The 21,983-nt window shown below is 35.1% G+C and overlaps 4 protein-coding genes across 4 annotated transcripts; all 4 read left to right on the top strand.

Annotated features, from left to right (window-relative positions):
- Positions 1-414: 414 nt before the first annotated feature.
- On the top strand, positions 415-1,233 carry LOC120180247 (transcription factor bHLH30-like). The gene is made up of 2 exons (XM_039185623.1): positions 415-643; positions 733-1,233. Exons 1-2 carry the CDS (start codon positions 443-445, stop codon positions 1,213-1,215), a joined length of 684 nt encoding a protein of 227 aa, XP_039041554.1. The 5' UTR covers positions 415-442; the 3' UTR covers positions 1,216-1,233.
- A 1,100-nt stretch (positions 1,234-2,333) lies between these two features.
- On the top strand, positions 2,334-4,365 carry LOC120180254 (beta carbonic anhydrase 5, chloroplastic-like). The gene is made up of 9 exons (XM_039185627.1): positions 2,334-2,488; positions 2,563-2,719; positions 2,942-3,085; positions 3,158-3,206; positions 3,300-3,413; positions 3,539-3,592; positions 3,681-3,763; positions 3,857-3,959; positions 4,033-4,365. The coding sequence occupies exons 1-9, from the start codon at positions 2,473-2,475 to the stop codon at positions 4,231-4,233; spliced, it is 921 nt and encodes a 306-aa protein (XP_039041558.1). The 5' UTR covers positions 2,334-2,472; the 3' UTR covers positions 4,234-4,365.
- A 2,593-nt stretch (positions 4,366-6,958) lies between these two features.
- LOC120180252 (AP-4 complex subunit mu) lies at positions 6,959-12,135 on the top strand. The gene is made up of 13 exons (XM_039185625.1): positions 6,959-7,115; positions 8,184-8,278; positions 8,503-8,706; positions 9,000-9,116; positions 9,224-9,352; positions 9,733-9,856; positions 10,233-10,336; positions 10,435-10,539; positions 10,754-10,848; positions 10,934-11,021; positions 11,127-11,187; positions 11,322-11,395; positions 11,859-12,135. The coding sequence occupies exons 1-13, from the start codon at positions 7,058-7,060 to the stop codon at positions 11,955-11,957; spliced, it is 1,353 nt and encodes a 450-aa protein (XP_039041556.1). The 5' UTR covers positions 6,959-7,057; the 3' UTR covers positions 11,958-12,135.
- Positions 12,136-15,402: 3,267 nt separating this feature from the next.
- LOC120180253 (AT-hook motif nuclear-localized protein 28-like) lies at positions 15,403-16,386 on the top strand. Its single transcript, XM_039185626.1, has one exon. The coding sequence runs from the start codon at positions 15,419-15,421 to the stop codon at positions 16,340-16,342; it is 924 nt and encodes a 307-aa protein (XP_039041557.1). The 5' UTR covers positions 15,403-15,418; the 3' UTR covers positions 16,343-16,386.
- The last annotated feature ends 5,597 nt before the right edge of the window (positions 16,387-21,983 follow it).

Here is a 21,983-nt window from a genome sequence, read left to right on the forward strand (position 1 = left end):
AAGAGAAACAAGGGAATGCGCATGGAAGTGAAGCAATGAAACGAATACTAATTATATATAGTCCGGCCGCATCACCGTTTTCATGATAAGGTCCTGCCCTGCTGGGACAAAAGCTGTCGGCGCCAGCCACCGTCATTCTTGCCCGCCGTGACTCTTTTACCTTTTAAAATGATTGCCTCCTTTCACGTCCCGTTTTCCTGCATCGTTTCATTAGCAGTCAAAATTACCAACCGAGTTAATTGTGGCATTATAAAGTCCCACCTCGGATGACGATTATTCACCTTTTACTTAATCATCAACAGTAGCAGTAAAAAAAAGAAAGACAGAAGAAACCAAGTGCTTGTCTAAGTACTTCTTTTACTTGGTAATTTCTAGACTACGGTCCTCGTCTCGCTTCATTCTATTTTCTTCTTCTTCTTCTTCCACTTATTGTAAGAGGAAAATGTTTCCACTGAAAAGTTTATGTGGTGTTGAGAACGACAGCCCAATCACGTTAATGGAGGGTGACAATTCCATCAAGGTTTTATCAGAGAGAAAATCAATGGAAGCCTGTAAGAGTCATAAGGAAGCTGAAAGGAGGCGCAGGCAGCGTATCAATGCCCACTTATCCACTCTCCGATCTCTCGTTCCCAACACTACCAAGGTTCTTAACAAAACAAAAATATAGTATATTGCTGTCGAGGTTAATGTTATTTAATTTGCTTTTTTTTTGTTGGGGGGTGCACTGGACAGACGGATAAGGCTTCGTTGCTGGCGGAGGTTGTCCATCACGTAAGGGAGCTAAAGAGGCAAGTGGAAGACGTAGTGCGGGTCGACCGTGACGGTTGTTGCAGTGGTATCCAACCGGAACTCGAGACGTCGCGGCCGCTTCCCGGGGAATGCGACGAGGCGGCTTTGAGCTTTTGCGATGAAGAAGGGAAGTTGTTGAAGGCGACGGTTTGCTGCGAGGATAGGCCGGGTTTGAACCACGATTTGAGTCGGGTGATTAGGTCGGTCCAGGCTAAGGTGATTGGGGCTGAGATGACGACGGTTGGTGGGCGGACCCAGAGCGTTGTGGTGATGCAATGGAGCGGGGATGAGGAGCAGATTGGACTATTGAAACGGGCTCTGAAGGATGTGGTGGAGAACCAGGTTTCTAGGTTGGCCCAAGGTACGGGAAGTAAACGGGCTCGGATTTTTGGGTCGAATAATGAAATTGGTCATGGTTTTTGGTAGGCTGAGGCAGTATTTGATTGTTAGTAATAAATTAGGAAAAAATTAAATAACATAAGGTTAAATTAAATGTATATATAATATATATACTCTCAGTTGTGGTAAAAAAAATCCTAATATTATTTTGAGTAATTTGGGATATTTTATTATAGTAATATAATAGAGGCGCCCTTAAGTATTGTTGTTTGGTTTAGAACTGGTATTTCCTTATATTTTATTTAAATTTATTTAGTATACTATTTATATTTATAACAAAGAATGCATGCTTATCTAATTATTTGGTTATTTCTTATTGTTTGTTAACTATACGTGTATGTATTCTCCGTTAAGCATGATAATTAAGAATTAACAATATAAAATGTATGTGATCCCACTGTTAAATATGAGATTGATAGGATTTATAATTGAGAAGGGTTAAAATTTATAATCATTTTATAATTAGGGTTAAATTTATTTAATTTGTAAGTGCGATGGATTGATGTATTATTAGATGTAGTTCTGTTAGTTAATTAACATTATGTGACATGATTGACATCAAAATATAATTAACCCTATATTTTAGTGACTAATAAGATAATATAACCTAAAATTTATCAAATTAATTATTGCATGTATTTTAAAATATTTTATAAAATTAATGTAATATATATGAAGAGAAATTGTTGATAAAATTTAACCTCTCACCTCGTATACCCCAACATGGTAATATGCTTGGTAATAAACCATATCCAAATGAAACCTGCGTTTGGACTGTCTAGTCGTGTGGGAAAATGACGAAACAAACAAGAGTTCTTAAATGGTTATGTTTATGGGACACATCACTATGCAAAACTACACGCATTTGAAAAATGATGTGAACTTGAGAACCAAATAATCAAATTAAAATATAAAAGGGGCATCTTTCATATTATTTTTTTGTTTTATGAAGCCAAGGCCACTCGTTTTGTAGCTTTGCGTGACTAATGATTTTGAATAATGAAGGCAGGGGGAGTGGACCATTTTTTTAAGTACTTGAAAGTGGAAAAAGAATGGGTTTTTGCTTGTTCAGATCCCATAAAGATTGGATAAGTATTTGCTTGGATAAGCTTGACTTGCTTGTCCTCGTCACCATCTCAATTATGCCAACAATCCTGGAAAGAAAAGAAAAGAAAAACAATTTGAAAACTTTACGTGATGATATGGAGAACTGATCAGACAGACGAAATAAAAGCGTCTTAAAGGAAATCTGGTTACGTAGCAAATGCAAAGGTGGGAAGAGAAATGGCCTGGCTTATCCGTAAGTATAATCATCTTTTAATAATCGTAAATTCAAGGTCACATAGTCTGATGAAAGTTATCATTTGAATCCAGGCTTTAAAGCTCGATCGCTTGTATCAGCGATAAGGCCACTACGTGATGCCCTCGACTCTTTTCACTGCTCGCAATCACACTTCTCTGATTGCAGTGTTCGCAGTTTTCCAAGGAAATGGCTTGTATCAGGGTCATCGTCTTCACCGGAGATCACTAGGTACATGGCTTTCAATTTCTGCTTTTTATTATTATTATTATTACTATAAGATATTGGATTGTAGTGAAAAATACCCATTTCCCTCTTTAAAATAGAAAATTTGTAGGATGATTGCAATCAATGAAATTCCATAACCAGACACCATTTCATTACATATTTTGCCTTGGATTTTCTGCTATTTGTACTTCTGCATGCTTGGATCATAGCTTTCTCCATACACAGGAGCTCCTCGGTTTCGGCTTTGAAGGCTTCAAGCAATCCCCTTGGACTAGAAGAATTTCCACATGTGAATGATCATGAGGAAAAGCTAAACTTGTTTGATGAGTTGAAACAGAGGTTTCTGAGTTTTAAAAAGCACAAATATTTGTAAGTCCAACATAACAGCAGTAAGATTGCAAATGAAAAGAAATGTTTCTGAATTTTCCTTTTTTTGAGCAGGGAAGAGTTGGAGCATTTTCAATCCCTTAAAGAAGCTCAAACACCCAAGGTTATATAAACCAAACTCACTTATCTCTTTCCCATCATGATTCTTCTATGTATGTATAGAACCTGACCAATTAACTAACAAAACGAGTTTCAGTTTATGGTAATTGCTTGTGCAGATTCCAGGGTGTGTCCTTCTACAATCCTTGGATTTCGACCGGGAGAAGCCTTCATGATCCGTAATGTGGCAAATCTTGTTCCTCCACTCGAGGTATTTAGCCGTGCTGCTTCAATTCCTTAAATCCTCATCATATACAACTCAAAAACTGAAGTCGATCATTCACTAAAGCATGGAAAAACATAGTAATAGATTTCATTATTAACTCTTTTTTGCAGAAAGGACCATCGGAAACCAATGCTGCCCTCGAGTTTGCAGTAAAAACTCTTGAAGTAAGTGACTAGAGAAGTAAGATCAGAATTTAGCAAGGGAAACTTTCTAATTTGGATGTACAAAATGTTTTTTTTTTGTCATCACCAGGTTGAAAACATATTAATCATAGGTCACAGTTGCTGCGGGGGAATTCAAACACTTATGAGAATGCGCGATAATGGCGACTCCAGGTGATGATGTTTCTCTGTTTTAGCCTAATGAAGCCATTTCAAAATGTTCAGCCTCGGCTTTCTCATTGCGCCTTTAATTGTTCTGCTGAGCAGTTTCATCAAAACTTGGGTTACTAATGGGAAAATTGCCAAGAACAGAACAGAATCTGCCGCAAACCACCTTAGCTTCGATCAACAATGCCGACTGTGTGAAAAAGTCAGCACTCTTTTCCCAGAATTTGGCACCATATACTTCATAGTATAGACTAATTGAGTTGAATTTGTGGCAGGAATCTATAAATCGGTCGCTGTTGAACTTGCTAACATATCCATGGATAGAAGAGAGGGTGAAGAAAGGGTTGCTTTTTGTTCACGGCGGATACTATGATTTTCTAAACTGTACATTTGAGAAATGGACGCTTGATTTCAAGGGAAGCAGCGATGAAGAAAGGGGAAGGATTTTAGTCAAGGATCAACAACTTTGGTGCTGACGGTTGCCTTCTCAAAGAATATTCACTTTTTACATGTTGCTACCCTTGGATCTTCCACACTGTAACGTGTTTAAATGTTGCACTTTAATCATTTTTAACGAAGTAAATAACAATACAAGATTTAACACCTAATTAATGCTTGATGAGTAGAATAGTAAAGAGTTCGAGGAAGATTCTGGGTTCAACTCCAGATTTGATTGGGCCCAATATAAAGAGTCCAAGAGAGGAGATAAGGGCCTTTTTCATTGTTGAATTTAATTTTTGTCTCTTTAAAATTTTAATAATTTAATTTAGTCGTTATTAGCCAAAGTTAAACCTAAAGTTGGAACCTCAAATTTTCAAATTGAACCAAGCTCAAACATTATATCGAACCAATTCAATTGCTACAATTTCCAAACGATACTATAACCAATTTATGACAATAAAATTCAAGGCATACCCCATTGTGAAATGCAAGGGATTTTATGATTTGGATGCAATCTTCATTGGTTATTGGCATGGGTAGGTTTTAGGTGGATTTTGGTTTATTCGAAAATTATATATTTTCACTCGTAACCTAAATCGATTTAGATTTAGAAAAGTTTTATTTAATTCGACTTTTAGGATAAAACTTTCATCTAACTCGACACACATATGTAAAATTCTCATTTTTATTCCGTAAAACAATAACTTAGTTAAAAATACAAACGAGTGATATTGTTATAATTATCCATAAATATATAAGAGATAATTATATTATTATCTTAATTTAGTTGGATCGAAGATTTTCACTATAAACAAAAACCTGATCCCATCATTAAAAATTTCAGTCAAAATCTAATTTTCTTTTTTCAAAATTTAACCCTATAAAATTGAATCAAAACTCGTTGCATCGACATCTCATACCTATCTCTAATCTTCATCCAAACTTATGGGCTTGCTTGGATTGCCAACTTTTATTGCAAGCACAATTACAAAACAGGTTATTGTTAGTTAAATATTTCTCCTAGGTGATGAAGTAATATATTTAAAGAGAAAATCGTCTCAGTGACCAAAAATGCCTTATAATATACGATTTTAACCAACTTTTTTTGAATTTGCCAAAATAACCAACAAAATCGCAATGCGATCTCTAATTCGCAACGCGATCTCCAGTATCGCAAATCCGCGCTGCATTTTGTGTTGCGATAGTTGAAAATCGCGTTGCGATTTTCCTTTTCGCGTTGCGATAGTCTCCGCGCGGACGTGTCGAAGACACGTATTACCACGACCACGACCACGACCCGACCCGAGACGAGACGGCGGCGCGCGAGAGTCCCCATTGTTCTCTTTCACTCAACAAGGAAATGGGAAATACAAGCCTTAAATACACTTCCATATAGTGTTTCCAATATTATGTGGGATTGAGCATTACTCAACACTTCAAAGAAAATATAGCAATTTTTGTAGCATGTTTCCTACTTAATCCATATCTAACAATATTAAAACATTTTATCATATTAAAACTATATGTATAAGTTTGAATTGAAATGTAGATATCTACAACTCTTTTAATTCTCTTGATAAAATGATAAAATGTTTTAGATATGGATTAAGTGGGAAACATGCTACAAAAATTGCTATATTTTATTTGAAGTGTTGAGTAATGTTCAATCCCACATAGTATTGGAAACACTATATGGAAGTGTATTTAAGGCTTGGATTTAGTGAAAGAGAACAAGGGTGACTCTCGCGCGCCGCCGCCGCCGCCATCTCGGGTCGGGTCGTGGTCGTGGTAATACGTGTCTTCGACACGTCTGCGCGGATACTATCTTTTTAGAGAAAATTCTTAAGAAACAAAATCTTTTTTTTAATTTACTGTAGACTATCGCAACGAATTTGGAAAATCGCAACGACACTGTAGACTATCGCAACGCGAAATGGAAAATCGCAACGACACTGTAGACTATCGCAACGCGAGATGGAAAATCGCACCGACACTGTACACTATTAACGCGCAATGAAAAATCGCAACGACACTGTAGACTATCGCAACGCGAAATGGAAAATCACAACGACATTGTAGACTATCGCAACGCGATTTTCAACTATCGCAACGCGAATTTGCGATACTGAAAATCGCGTTGCGAATTAGAGATCGCATTGCGATTTTGTTGGTCATTTTGGCAAATCCAAAAATAATTGGTTAAAATCGTATAATATAAGGCATTTTTGATCACTGAGGCGATTTTCTGTGCAAATAAAATTCTGGAATCCTTAAGAGATCAAGGAATAATTATAATAAAATCCGTAAAAGAAAGAAGTAAAAATCAAGCTTATTATACATATTGGTACATGTCTTTGCAAGTTTCATCAAATTGGTATCTGATTTTTTTTCATCTCAAATTGGCATTTGAACGAACTTAAAAAAATCACAGATTGGTACTAGTATCATTTTAATATTTCAACAATTAATCAAGTTAATGATGTGGTGTTGACATGTCACAACGACAGCATCATTAATTATCACATGTCATAACTTGACTGATTGCTGAAATTTTACACCATCATCAAGTATCAATTTGAAAAATTTTCCAAGTTTAAATAATAATTTAAGATATTTCCAATTTCAGGTATCAAATTGAGAAAAAATTCATACACAAATTTGGGAAAAGTTGCTAATTTCAAGTAGCAATTTTTTATAATAAGCCTAAAAATCCGAGCAGTGGAAAGAAATAGAAGAAACAAAACCAGGAGTTCAAAAGAAATATCGAGGCAGCAGTGCGCACAAAGAAGCAAGGTCAAAATCACAGGCCAATTTACGGAGGGAAGCAAATCGGAGTAAACGAGCCGAAAGCCGATAATCATGATCTCCCAGTTCTTCGTTCTCTCCCAGCGAGGCGATAACATTGTGTTTCGCGATTGTCAGTTCCCCTTCTCTCCCTTTCTTATTTTCTCTTTGAATCTAAATTTCTTTTTCTGTTTTGTTCTTATCGGAATCTCGCAATATATGGATTGGGATGAGATCCTTTTTTTTTGAATTTCTGTTATCAATAATGTTTGATAATTAATCTTTTAGATCTGAATTATTTCATATTCGATTCTAGTCATTTCAGTTGGATAGAAAATATTTCATGTAAATTAGTCCTCCTATGCTGCAATTTGAAGTATAATTGACGTTATCTTGCTTTTCAAGTTTTATTTTTTCCCTCAACCATGGTTCTAGAAGTCATCTAGATCAGCTTCCAGTTCTTTTTTTTTTGGGATAATTTTTCTCTTATTATTTATCCAAGTAAGTAATGATATGCTACAATCATGCAGAACTGTTTCAAAGAACTATGCATGTATGCTCCAGTCTATACAGATTGTCTAATTACCCATGCTATACAAGGTTATGTCGATTCTAGCATCTTTCAATCTAATCGTCACCATTTCCTTTAGCTTGCCAATCAGCTCTTGCTCAGTTATCTGCTTGTTTCTAAATTCCCTATTATTCCTTTCCCTCCATATCAAATACACATGAGCATTACATACCAACCATCAACCGTAAAATAGTGGCCATGAGAGCCTTCTCTATCAGTTTTGTAATTGCCCAATTCAACTCCTGCTGCCATGAGCAAGGATGCCTTTGCAAAGAGGATAATTGCATCACTTCATTCGATACCACCCTTTAGTATCAGCTTCCAGTTCTTCTTTACTGATAAACTAATGACTTAATCTTTGAATTGATATTTCATTTATGTTTCTGTAAAGTCAAGAGGAATAGCTGGCTTGGAAGCTATATATCGATTTTGGGATACTGGAATTCATGGGGCGTGTGGAAATTTCTTGACTTTTATTTCAATTCACAATTGGCACTTAAGCATGTACCTAATTCAAGATAATTATTGATTATATTTATAATTTTGATTTCTACTTGGGGCTTGATTCTATTGAATGCAAATATCTTTACAGCCCAAGATATGATACTGATCGAATGACTGTTACTGCAGATCGAGGTGAAGTAGCAAAAGGAAGTGCAGAGATTTTCTTCCGGAAAGTGAAGTTCTGGAAAGAGGATGGACAAGAGGAGGCACCCCCTGTCTTTGTAGGTATTATATTACTAAAGAATGTAATATCAGGCGATACGCTTTTATGCGGGCTGAACAAATTGTATGCAATAAATGGATATGCTCATTTTTTAGGTTGATTTAATCACCTCTTATTTTTTATTTTAATCCATTGTATAATCCAATGCACATTTTACTTGATCATTACAGCAATCAAGCTGGTGCAGTGCTCTAATACATTTTATCATTTTCTCCTGAATAGAATGTGGATGGTGTGAACTACTTCCATGTGAAGGTTGTTGGCCTGTTGTTTGTTGCAACCACAAGAGTTAACGTGTCACCATCTCTTGTCCTGGAACTTCTGCAAAGGATTGCTCGTGTCATTAAAGATTATTTAGGGGTTTTAAGTGAAGATTCACTGCGGAAAAACTTTGTTCTTGTATACGAGTTGCTTGACGAAGTCATTGTAAGTTATTTTTCTACTAACTTTTCAGTCGGTCTATATATTTTTTATTAAAGGCTTGTTACTCTTAACCAATTACCAATGGATTACTGCATTATGGCTTTGCTCAAGAAGTCAATATGAGATTATGGTAGACTGCATTTTAGAATCAAATTGTACATCGGAAAATTTAACCTTTCTCTTCAATGAAATATGCTTAAGCCTTTTTAATTCAGGTGAAGTATTTACCATAAGCTATGCAATTGTTCCTATGAAAAGATTTTAACAGATCCTGCTATTTTTTCCATTTTAACTAGGACTTCGGTTATGTGCAAACAACCTCTACTGAAGTTTTGAAGTCTTATGTTTTTAATGAGCCAATTGTAGTTGACGCTGCACGTTTGCAGCCTCTTGGCCCTGCTGCCATCTTTATGGTATGATGAGACTACCTGGTTAACAACCTTCATATAAATGGTACTCTCTTATTTTATCAAGTTGCATTTGTGAAGTATTTTATTTTGTCAATGTTGGATGTATGCAGCAAGGAACCAAAAGAATGCCAGGCACAGCTGTAACGAAGTCTGTTGTAGCAAATGAGCCTGGTGGTCGTAAAAGAGAGGAAATTTTTGTGGATATAATCGAGAAAATCAGTGTAACATTTAGCTCTAGTGTAAGTAACTACTTTTTTTATAAAAAAAAATGATGAAGTGTTAAATTTCTAGTTGTTAGACATTTTATAATCTAACACATACAATAATCGTTCATTGGTTGAGTTGGTGTTCAGACAAACTGGATCTCATTTACCTTTTTGTGGATTAGTTGAATTTTTATCTTTTTTCCCCTTAAAATCTTTTTTAGGTATATGGTCATTCATTCTCTCTTTTTGATGAAACAAAGTGAAATAACTACCATTTTATTCTCTCTCCCTCACCAGTTCATTTTCAGTTAATGATTGTTTCAAAAAAATATTTGCAGTCCATATATGTGTTCCATAATGCCGTGCACAATTAAATGAACTGATGGTATCCAATTCAACGATATTTGAAACAGGGGTATATACTGACTTCTGAGATTGACGGCACTATTCAAATGAAAAGTTATTTGTCAGGAAATCCAGAAATTCGACTAGCTCTTAATGAAGACCTCAGCATAGGAAGAGGCGGATCAATCTATGGTACTGCCTTCACCCATTCGTCTCTCTCTCTCTCTCTCTCATTATATCATATGTATATTATATTGAGAATTGTCTTTCCATAGAGGTGATGCCTTCAAGTTTTCATTGCAAACAGTTTAACATATATGTGGGAAAGTATACTTTTTAACAATAAGAACTATTTCTATTTACTCAATTACTTCTTGGAATGAAATTTTTTCTAACGTTGTTTCGAGAGGATTAGTTGTATATGATATTTAGCTATGATACTCAATTGCAATTATTACTTTTATATGAATGTTCTTGGCAATATCGGATTAACCTACTATTTTGTATCTACCTTTCTCTATTTCAAACTAATGATTTATCATTCTGCTGGTCCTGCTTGTTGTGGCAGATTATAGAAGTTCGTCTGGTTCAGGCGCTGTGATACTCGATGATTGTAATTTTCATGAATCAGTGCGCCTTGATAGTTTTGACATGGACAGGACTCTATCTCTGGTGAGTGTAATTCAGATAATAGCAGATTGAAAATTTTGCAGACTGAAGAGGTATATTTGTTGCATTATTTAGTCTCAAGTTTCATTATTATGGTTCAGGTACCAGCAGATGGTGAATTTCCTGTCATGAACTACCGAATGACGCAGGAATTTAAGCCTCCTTTTCGTATTAACTGTTTAATTGAAGAAGCAGGACAACTTAAAGTGAGCTTGTCTTTTTTGAATTCCTTGCATTATGTTGGTTTAATTATATGTTTTTTCCACATGATCCACATGCTTGCGATATTCCCTGAAATAATTATAAGATAAAACCTATTTCTCCGTTTACATGTAATTCATTCAGTATTGATATAAATTTGAAATTCTAGAACATTTGTTCTTGGTTTCGATCTTTATTCTTTTCTATTGAAATTTTTAGGCTGAAGTGATTATTAAGATACGTGCAGAGTTCCCTTCGAACATTACTGCAAACACAGTTGTTGTACAGATGCCACTTCCTAAATATACTACCAGGTATTTTCCTTTTCTCTGCACAATGTCTTGTATGGCTGAACAGATACATTTCTATGGATTACAACTTTTAGACTTGGTCTTTCAGAGCTAGCTTTGAGTTGGAACCTGGAGCTGTTGGGCAAAGAACAGATTTCAAAGAAGCAAACAAGAAACTTGAATGGGGGTTGAAGAAGGTAATTTTTTTACAGATGCCTCGGGAAGATTTCGTTCTCGAATGATTCAATTATATGGTAGACTTTTCCTTTCAATCTAAATCGTGGTTTTGTATTGCTTGATAGATCGTTGGTGGATCTGAACATACACTTCGTGCAAAGCTGACATTTTCACAGGAATCGCATGGTATGCGTTATCCATATTTTAGTTGTTGAAAGAATCCTTTTTCTAATTTCTTTTCTTTTTCAACATGATCAGTTCAATTGAGAAAATGTGTTAAGTTCCTTTCTCATTGATGATATGTTTATGGTTTAATTTAGCTAACATCACAAAGGAAGCTGGACCAGTTAGCATGACTTTCACAATACCGATGTATAATGTTTCAAGGCTACAGGTATTGATACTCTTACCAGTAATTTCCTAGAGGATTGAAATTTCTATTTATTGGCTGATAAAAGCAAAATGTCAAATGAATCTATGGTAAAGTCTGAAGTAGATTTCTTTTTCTTTGTATATTATGCTATTGAAATATTGCCAATGTCAATATCAGTGGATCAATTTTTCATTCAGTCTGATCAAAATTGTCTGTCTTTTTTTACGGATAAGGCCTATTTGAACTTCTCTTGGGGACCTTGTTTAGGATAATAAGGCCAGCCCAGAGCATCCCTCTCTGCGTGTCTCTCACTGTAACAAAAGTGCATTTGCGCGTTCGTAAATTTATCCACTTAGATCGAGGTTCACAATTCTTCTGAATAGTAAAACCAGCTCTCAAGCATTTTTGACAGCACATAGGACAAGGGTTCTAGTGTCAACAATGTGAATAGATTTCTGATATTCATATCGCTCTCCTGCTGCAGGTGAAATACTTGCAGATAGCAAAGAAATCCAGCTCCTATAATCCATATCGATGGGTCAGATATGTCACTCAGTCCAATTCATATGTTGCTCGAATATGATACGGTGGAACCTCACTTTTTTCATGTGTCGTATTTGTTGGCTCCTATATGGTACTTTTTCCTTTTTTCATTTGCATGTAGCCAAATGAACCTGATGTCTATGTTAGTGGTCTTTGTATTGACAATCTATTACGATTTGTGTATGTTGTGGTTTAAACCAATTCGGTGTTTGCGGATATTATCTGGCTCAACTAACATTGAACTACCCTACTTTTGAGAGAACTGCTTCAACGCTGATAATCCACTATCTTATTTTATCACAAATTTAACTTTCCATTTTGTATATAGTTTATCCTGGACACACTTTGCTTTTGCTTTTCAACCTTCGCTTGAGTAATAGGATACCAAAAGAGTGAACCGTTGTGATTCGGCTCTTTTTTTACCTTTTACATAGTTGGTTAAACCGATAATAAAATATCTATTTAAATAAATATTTTAAAACAAACCTTGAATAAAATTTATTTTCAATTACTCCCAGATTTAAATAGCTTTTATTCTTCCAAAATTTATAATTTTATTTTAACCGATCCCGAACCATAATAACGAAATATATGTTCCAACAAGATAAATTAAAATTTTTTGTTAAGTACTAAATATATATAATAAGACTTTCACCCAGCAGTGCAGTGAAAAGTATAATGAAATTGTCAACTATTGTAAATTATTATCAAAAATGATATATTAAACAATTTAAAATAATATTAGAAAGACAAATGTTAGTTCATTGGGGGACACGTAGGTAAGACTGTTGGCATAACATGTCAAACAATGGCACTGCCATGCAATATTAGGAATAGTGGTGGTGATGACATTTCCTCATCAATTAAAGGGCAACTCAGATTCTTATACAATCACCTTCAACTTGCTATGCAACCTTATCTTCTTACATACATCCAACTTCAACTGTTCATGTTCTGATTCACTGAATCTATTATTTCCAAGCTAACCATTTTCTTCTCTCTTTTTTTTTTTCATTTCATAATGGGAATTGTTATTTCATGTTTTTTAACATATATGTCGACGGATCTCAAATTTAGATTTAATATTGTTATTTTTAATTAAATTAATTGCATATACAATTTTCTAATATTGAATTATGTTTGTCGTAGTCGTAGATATGAGATCTATTATATTTTTCATCTGAAATCTTCGGAGTATAATCAAATAAGGTGATTAGAGGATATTTTCATCCGAAATAATTCGAAAGTATATCAATCAAAACATCCCCTTGTGATATATATGAAAACATTTCTGTTGAATATACTTCAAAAATATACTTGTGACAATTTGTCTAACAATTGTTAGACTTAATCTCAATTGCCAAATCACTTCACAACATGTCAAATGAACCTATAACGTGTTATGACATTAAATCATCTTATTTTATTTTATCAATTCTTTCATTTCTAATATGATAATTATCGTCTATCACGTTAATTAATTCGTCTATCATGTTAATTAATTTCTAATATGTATACTCAACCTACATTAAAGATGGATCAAAAGAACAGATGAGAGTAATCTTCTTCTTAAATTTAATATTTCACCTCTTAATATAAAATCTTATGTCTATCTTGACCTATACTTCCTACAAAATAAATAGAAAATGATCAAATGTTTTCTTGTTTATTATACTAACATCTTGTTACAGCATCATACTTATAGTTTTCTTTATTAAATCATTTCAGAACCATCATTTACAAAAATGTCAGGTAGATATTTTGGTTTAACTTTCTCATTTTTCTTTCGTCAATATTAATTGTAAAATTTCTCAGACTTTTGGCATAAAAATGTGCTTATCAAGCAAAATGATTATTCCAAAACTATAATAATTTTAAAAAAAAAAAAGGAAAGAGAGAAAGTGGTCTTTGTGAAAACTCCTACCCACTTGAATATTTTAAGAACGTGAATGGTGAAAAAAAATAACCATTTGTCAAAGTGAGCTGAGACTTGCGACATTTTTATAATTGAATAATAGTAATAATAATAATAATAAAGAGTGACCCCAAAAACTAAGACCAGACGCTTATAATTAAATAAATCAATTCAATAATCAAAATAAAATTGATTTTAAACCTAAAATTGAAATAACAAACAAAATTTCTTCTTAATTGAACTAAAATAACTAAATAAATTGAAATGTATAATTTTTACGTTCACTTTTTATGTATAAAATAAAAAAAAACAATTATTATTAAATTAAATATATATAGTTAATTAAATAATTAGATTAACTCATTTTATAATTTATTTTGAATATAATATTGAATAATAAATTATATATATATATATATATATGTAATTAATACACTTCGATGAGAAACATGTCTCTAATTCTCTATAAAGTGGAACACTTCTATGAGAAGTACATTTCTTTGACCGTTGTAAGAGATTTATGCCGTTCAATAATTCTATCGTTTTTCTCATTTTCACCTATAAATTTTATTAGTTGGATCGTCACAAATAATGAAAATTATAACTTTTAATGTTATACATAAAATACTTTTTTACTATACTTAATATCGTATTTATGTTATTTTATATTACTAATGATAATGATTCATTTTTTTTATTTTTATACGTGAATTAATGATAATAAGAGAACATCAATGATAAAACTTTGAAGGCAACCTAGAATACTAGACATCTTGTATGAACTTCGTTGATTAAATAATGTGGGCGATTTTTTTTAAATATAGATACTGAAATTTATTTCAAAATTTACGTAATTTACTATAGCACACGTGACTATCGTTATAAGTGGAATGACAAGTTTTATACAATTATATTCGATTCATATGATGAGTTCCATTTTTTAATGTTTTTATAAAATTTATCATTTCATTCTCTTATGACGAGTTCTTAACTTAAATTCTAAAATAAGTATTCAATACCTACATTTAAAAAAATGCCCACGATATTTCCAAATTTTATTGTCTTGTACAGGCGAGTTGGATAGTTACATTACAAATGTTGAAATGTATTGCTACCAATTTAGTTCGATAAGTTTCGATGAGAAAGAAAGAAAAAGTTGGATAAGTAACTCATGTGATATTATATACATATCTTATCCTATCCTTTATGTCTCAATTGTAATGCTTCAGCCAAAGGCGGTGCACATGCGATGCTCTAATCATTTGGGTCAAATTTATTTTCTCTCATGATGGACCCTACCTGACCTCCAACCAATGGCACCATCAGTCTTTACTTGGTTTCAAAGCTCACCTACCCCCCTTTTATCTGTCTCTGTCTGTCTAAAACCTTCCATGAGTCCATCCCTATTTATTTATTATTCCCCCCTTCTCCTCCTCCATCCTCCATCCCTTCGTTTTGTTCTCCTCTCTTCCTTTTTCTTTAACTGATATTTAGTCTTATTTTATTACTAAAGTTTTGTATATTGACAAATTTGTTTGTTTTTGGTTTTTATATTATTTCAAATAAAAAAGCTCTCATTTCCAAGCATGAAAGGTGAATACGTAGAACCCAGTAAACCAAACCCCAACGACATGTTCTCTAACCTCCGCCAACACCAAACTCACCATTTCTCCCATCACTTTCAGCTCTCGCGCGACTCTCGAACCCCCGACTCCGATGACGCCACCCACACCCCTAGCCACGGTCCCAAAGATCTTTCCACCACCCATAGCCCTTCTCTTCCCAGCGGCGGCAGTGGGACTCGTGGCGGTGCTAACAGTGGTGGAGATGGAGCGAGCATCGAAATCGTTCGTAGACCCAGGGGTCGTCCTCCGGGTTCGAAAAACAAGCCCAAGCCGTCCGTCGTCATCACTCACGAGCCCGAGCCCGCAATGAGTCCTTACATTCTCGAAATCCCTGGAGGAAACGACATCGTAGAAGCTGTCGCACGCTTTTCTCGTCACAAAAACATCGGAATCTGCGTGCTCACGGGATCTGGGACTGTCTCCAACGTGTCTCTCCGTCAACCTTCATCGGCCACTCCAGGAGGCACCATAACTTTCCATGGCAGATTCGACATCTTATCCCTCTCCGCCACGTTCCCAGCCCAAACGACTTCGTGCCACGTGCCGAACACGATTCCCATATCTTTAGCCGGTCATCAAGGGCAGATCGTTGGAGGGTTCGTAGCTGGTCCGCTTGTAGCAGCTAGCAACGTGTTTTTAGTAGCTGCTACATTCAACAACCCTTCGTATCACCGGTTACCCAGGGAAGAAGAAGAAGGGAGGAATACGGTGTCGTCTGGTGGTGCAGGTGGGCAGTCGCCGCCATTATCTGGTGGTGGTGGAGATAGTAGTCACGGTGGTGGGGCAGATTCTTGTGGGGTTCCGATGTATAATAGTCATATGGCCGGATCAGATGTCATATGGGCTCCGACTGCTAGACCACCACCGCCTCCACCGCCATACTAATGAGTTCAAAGCTTTAGCTTTTTAAGCTTTCTTTTTTTTTAAAAAAAAATTCTTCTTTGAAAGTACTTCGAATGAACGGAGGTTTTAGATGTTTTTCCCTCTTTTCTGAGTTTGTTTAGTCTTTATGTACTTCCGTTTCATGAAATGATAATTAATTACCATTGTTTAAAATTTTAAATATTGTATTGCTTATAAATCGATCAAAATATTCTTTGTTTTTTTTCCTTGTTTAGAAAAAAAAAGCCATCTTTGAAGAAGCTTCAAAAGCGAAGTCATTGTCTTTTTTCCACGTTTGATGGAGCCAAGACAGGACTAGAAAATCTTGGACATAGTGTCATGGTTATTACATGTTAGATAATTGAGAGATTCTCTTAAATATTCGGTGGATAAAAAATTGGAGAAGCTGAACCTGAGCAGAGCTTTGCTTTGAAGTTTGAAACTTTATCATGCAGCAGCACCGCTGACTAAAGGATAACGTTGATGATCAGATTGATTGCTTTTGCTTTTTTACTGGGCTTCTTCATGCATATGGCAGAAGAAAACATGGCTAGGGTTATGCCTCCCAGTTTTAAAAGAATTTGGACGACGATCTTCAAGTCTTACAGCACTTTAGTAACTTATATTTATTTCTAATTGTACTTTGTTTTGTCTTTCTCGGGATACGGGTGTCATTTTTTTTTGGCGGATGACGACAATGATAATTTAGGACGATTTGACTTAACTGATTTTTTTTAAATTCGTCCGTTAAAATATCTGTTGATCAATATTTCTTGAAGTAACATCCTTTTGATTGAAGTGATACAAAGACGTAATTTCGGGGACGTGATTTATCTGAGTTTATGCTGAGTCTGATGTCACGTATGAAAGGTGTATCCTCGGGGATATGATTTCAAGGGATTTTAATAGATTAACTGTCACGTGGGGAAGACGCATCCCCGGAAACGCGACTTCCATTAAATACTATTAATGCCCCCATCCGTTTTTTCCTCAATTACCACTCCTCCTCCCCTATATAAACCTCTTCAACCCCCTCATTCTTCACACCAAAACATTTATTCCTCTTATATAACTTAAATAATATTTATATAATTATAATTTGTTTAAATTAGTTAATTAATTATTTTTTTGTAATAATTATATTTTTTTGTCTGTAGTTATAATAAAAGTGAAATGTTGCGATTGGATGCAAACCATATCTCTTAGACATTTTAGTGATATGGTAATATTTTTTTTATAATTAATGTTAATATTTATTATTATTTTTAATTTAGATTTATAATGAACTTATATTAATTATAAATTTTTATAATGCATATTATTTAGGAAACTGGTCGTATTTTAGAGACTTTTATTAAAAACCCACGTATACTGACACCGGAACGTATTTTGCCATATTTGTCTTCTGCTGGGTTCGGGTATATTGCAACAATTATTGGCGGTTGCAAACTCGAACCTGTCCTAATTTCTGGATTGATTGAGAGATGGAGGCCCGAGACACATACATTTCATCTTCCATGTGGAGAGACTACAATTACGTTCGAGGATGTCTTTATGCATCTGGGGCTTCATGTCGATGGGAATATTATGTGTGGTATGACGGATGGTGATTGACAGTCAATGTGCATGGAGTATCTTGGAGCTGCTCAGCTAGAGTTTAATGGAGGTATAATAGTTTTATCATGGTTGAAAGCTAATTTTGAAGTTCTGAATGAAAATGCTTCAGATGATGAAGTAAAGGTATGTGCTCGGGCTTATATTCTACGAATTATTGGAGGAATATTAATGCCCGACAAATCTCGTAATTAGGTGCACTGTATGTGGTTGCGGCATCTGATTGATTTTAATGAAGCTGGAAGATATAGTTGGGGCGTTGCAGTTTTGGTCTTTCTTTTTAGAGAAATGTGTCGTGCGACAAATTATAAGAAAACTGCTATCGGTGGATGTCTCCTGCTTCTGCAATCATGGGTGTGGTTCCGTATGCCTTTCTTATGCCCGTTCGTCAATGAACCATACGCATTCCCCTTATTATTGAGGTAATTTTCAAACTAAATTTTGATTTAAATATTTTTAATTAAATATGGTGATATTTAGTTTATATTATATTTCATAGGTGGTCGATGAAAAGAAAGAACCATAGAGATATACCTACTGGATTAGAGGAAATCCGTTTACTTATTGATACAAAAGCTGGATCTGAGGTATGTTTTGAAATCTGTTTAAATATGAATATTTTAATTTAAAATGTTAGATATAATTAGAATATTATATTTATTTGAATTGTATATTTATATTTCAGTTTCAGTGGATACCTTATGCGAGCGATGAAGTAAAGGCTTGCATTCCACCCCACATGAGTGGGTCATTAGAAGTTTAGATGTCTATTGTACCTCTTATATGTTATGCTATTATTGAGTGGCATCCAGTTGATCGCGTGCTCCATCAGTTTGGTTGTACGCAATATATTCCTAGAGCACCTAGGAATTTAGACGACATGCATAACATCGATAAACGAGGGAAGAAATATGTTAACTGGGTGTTGAGACACAAAGATTGGATTGCGCTTTGGGAGAACCGATATGCACAGTTGGCCCCTCGACAATTTTACGCTGAAACTGGTCATATGGTTACGGATAACTATATTGACTGGTTTAATGAAAATGGAAAGTCGTTTCTACTTTCGGCTGAAGCACGAGGGGTTAACATTCCTAGGCACAGAGAGAGACGTCCACCGTCTCAATATCATCGTCCCCCGACTCGTGGACGGAGAGAATACGCTACCGGTTCTGCATCAGTCCCACCACAACATCCCTATCCACCGATGATGATGCCCAGCCTTCCAGTTCATATGTCATCTCCTCAAGGGTATATGCCAAGCCCATCAGTTTATATGTCATCTCCGCAAGGTTACATTCCTAGCCCTCAGGGTTACATTCCTAGCCTGCCAGGTTACATGCCTAGCCCGAAGGGTTTTATGACACCATATGGAGCTGCATATACGAGTATGTTTAATGATCCAACATATGGTTCATATGCATCTTATTTGGCTGGTGGTCATTCTCCACAGACACCTCAATCTCCATCTGGATCACAGACATCGATGGCAATATTTTTACACTTTTCTCAATTTTCTATGAGCGGTGGGTTTGTTAGTAGCACTCCTCCAGGGTTGTTATTTTATACAGGCCCTTCAGCGTCATCTACAACACCAGCCGAAGAAAATGCCGATGATGATGATGATAATGAAGATGAGGAGACTGAAGAACAAGTTCCACGAAGAAATCCTCAGCGAAATAGACAACCACCGTCGTGTGGAACTCATTCGAGAAGACGAAATCGGTGATCCAGTTGTATTTTAATGTTATTTAAATAGTTATATTTCATAAATTTATGTAATTTGGTTATGTTATTTAAATGTTTCATGGTTGTTAGAACAATATTTTTAATGTTATTTTTATTCAAATTTAACATTAAATGTTTTTAATATACAAATTATAGTATTCGATATTTAACATTAAATTCAACTTAATATTCCAATTGTATTCAAAATTAAAAGTTATATTCAAATTATAATTCACAGTACTTAAATTCAAATTAAATTTATTCATACGTATGATTTTATTGATAACATATACATTGAAACATATACATTAAAACATATACATTAAAACCAACTTATAACTTCATATTTATTCGTAAAAACATGTTGATGCTCATTCCATACAATTTCATGCTCACAGCCAACTGATCACTTCACATTTATTCAATTTATCCATAACATTTTATCCAATTTATTCATAACATTTTATCCAATTTATTCAAGCTTCACATAACGTTTTAGTTTAAGTTACTTCACATCCAATTTCACATGAGTGACATAGTAGGGCAATGATAACATATTCTCTGACAAAATAATGGAAGACGTACCCCCGGGAACGTGCTTTCACCACTTTGCCAAGTCCCCTCAGAAATAATAGGTACTGACATGAATAGTTATTCGGGGGGACATGAGTGACATAATAGGGTAATAATAACATATTCTCTGACAAAATAATGGAAGGCGCCCCCCGGGAACGTGCTTTCACCACTTTGGGTATTGACATGAATAGTGCCCCTGAGGGACATGAGTGACATAATAGGGCAATGATAATATATTCTCTGACAAAATAATGGAAAGCCCCCCCGTAAATGCACCTTCACGTGAATAGTATCCCGGTTATAGACACTATTATATGCAACGTATTATGGACTTTCAAAACAAACTTCAGTTCACAAGTTTTCAATTTCTCAAACTCTAAATTTCTCAAAAATATCAATCATCTATTCTCTGAAAATGAGTCATCTTTCTGCTGTTGTTTTATATGATGGAGAAATTAAGGAAGCTAAAGAGGGGGTTGTTTTTGAGTCAGATCATTATATCCCCTTAAACTTGAAGAGAAACATCACTCTTGAGGAGTTAATCACAAAACTTTCGTTAAAGATTCGTGTAGCTGGCCGTAGAAGACTATCTTCACTTCAGTATAGATTTCCTACTGAACTTTTTCCACTCACGTATACATCATTTCATCTTTCCAACGATGATGATGTTTCTATGATGGTTGATACTCATATGGGGAGTTCACAATCTCTTATTAAAATGTATGCCACTTTTATTGAGGTTCGTGCTTCTTGTGGTCTCTCATATTCCTCTCACTTTGGCATTTCATATCATGTTGATCAAGTTGATAGCCCGACGCAACTGATATGTAATTATTTCACATCATTAATGGCGGATCCAACGCCATATGCTATGCCATCAAGTTCAATAGGAAGACATTCATCAGCAATTGCTTATGATTTGAACCCACGTGGCTTCACCAATAATCCATATGGCAACATCTCTTCTACTTCAAGGGGCAGACATTCATCTGTCAATATTTTCGACTTACATATGGAAATGCTATCGAGACGACAGTCTATTCACATCCCACATAATACAATGGCCTCATGTTCAAGGGGAGGAAACTCAAGCAAGAACTTATTTGACCTCAACATTGGATTATCGGAGGAACCATCATATCCACCAGAAGAACCTTTTCGGGAGCCAGGTACAGATGGTACTGAAACGGGATTATTTGTTGAACCTGACTCACCACAGTTTAACGTACATTCTGATGATGATGAGGATGACATTTTGATAACTACAACACCAGGCGAACTTCCTGCTTAAATGTATAGGGCTGATTATGATGCAATGTACCAGCCAGAATTTCCAGGATCTCCCTGATGTTGGTAACTATGAACTTCAGTCATCAGTCAATGACGGTGACTTACGTATTAGAATGGATTTCGCATCGAAGGAGGAAGCAATGATGGTAATGAAGAGTTACAATATTTGTAACTCAGTTCAGTCCCGAGTTGATTGATCTACCACGGAGAAATATGTCTGCTACTGCGTCCAACGTGACAACGGATGTCAATGGATGGTTCCTGTATCAAAGAGGAAGAGGAAGAACAACTTATGGGAACTAACTAGATACAACGGTCCTCATACGTGTTGTGCAAGAGGTATAAACTAGGATCATCCCAACTTGGAATCCAACATTATTTACCAAGCAATCATGCCCGTTGTGAAGCAAAGCTCTCATATAGCTGTTGTAGTGTT

Source organism: Hibiscus syriacus, unplaced genomic scaffold (assembly GCF_006381635.1).
Source record: "Hibiscus syriacus cultivar Baekdansim isolate YM2019G1 unplaced genomic scaffold, ASM638163v2 tig00112491_pilon, whole genome shotgun sequence".
In the NCBI taxonomy this organism is placed as follows: Eukaryota; Viridiplantae; Streptophyta; class Magnoliopsida; order Malvales; family Malvaceae; genus Hibiscus; species Hibiscus syriacus.

Coding starts and splice junctions, on each gene's coding strand:
- LOC120180247 (XM_039185623.1), top strand. CDS start 443: ATGTTTCCACTGAAAAGTTTATGTGGTGTTGAGAACGACAGCCCAATC. Junction 644..732: donor TCGTTCCCAACACTACCAAG/GTTCTTAACAAA, acceptor TGCACTGGACAG/ACGGATAAGGCTTCGTTGCT.
- LOC120180254 (XM_039185627.1), top strand. Junction 3,086..3,157: donor TTTAAAAAGCACAAATATTT/GTAAGTCCAACA, acceptor TTTTTTGAGCAG/GGAAGAGTTGGAGCATTTTC. Junction 3,414..3,538: donor ATCTTGTTCCTCCACTCGAG/GTATTTAGCCGT, acceptor TCTTTTTTGCAG/AAAGGACCATCGGAAACCAA.
- LOC120180252 (XM_039185625.1), top strand. CDS start 7,058: ATGATCTCCCAGTTCTTCGTTCTCTCCCAGCGAGGCGATAACATTGTG. Junction 9,857..10,232: donor AAGAGGCGGATCAATCTATG/GTACTGCCTTCA, acceptor TTGTTGTGGCAG/ATTATAGAAGTTCGTCTGGT. Junction 10,540..10,753: donor AAGAAGCAGGACAACTTAAA/GTGAGCTTGTCT, acceptor TGAAATTTTTAG/GCTGAAGTGATTATTAAGAT.
- LOC120180253 (XM_039185626.1), top strand. CDS start 15,419: ATGAAAGGTGAATACGTAGAACCCAGTAAACCAAACCCCAACGACATG.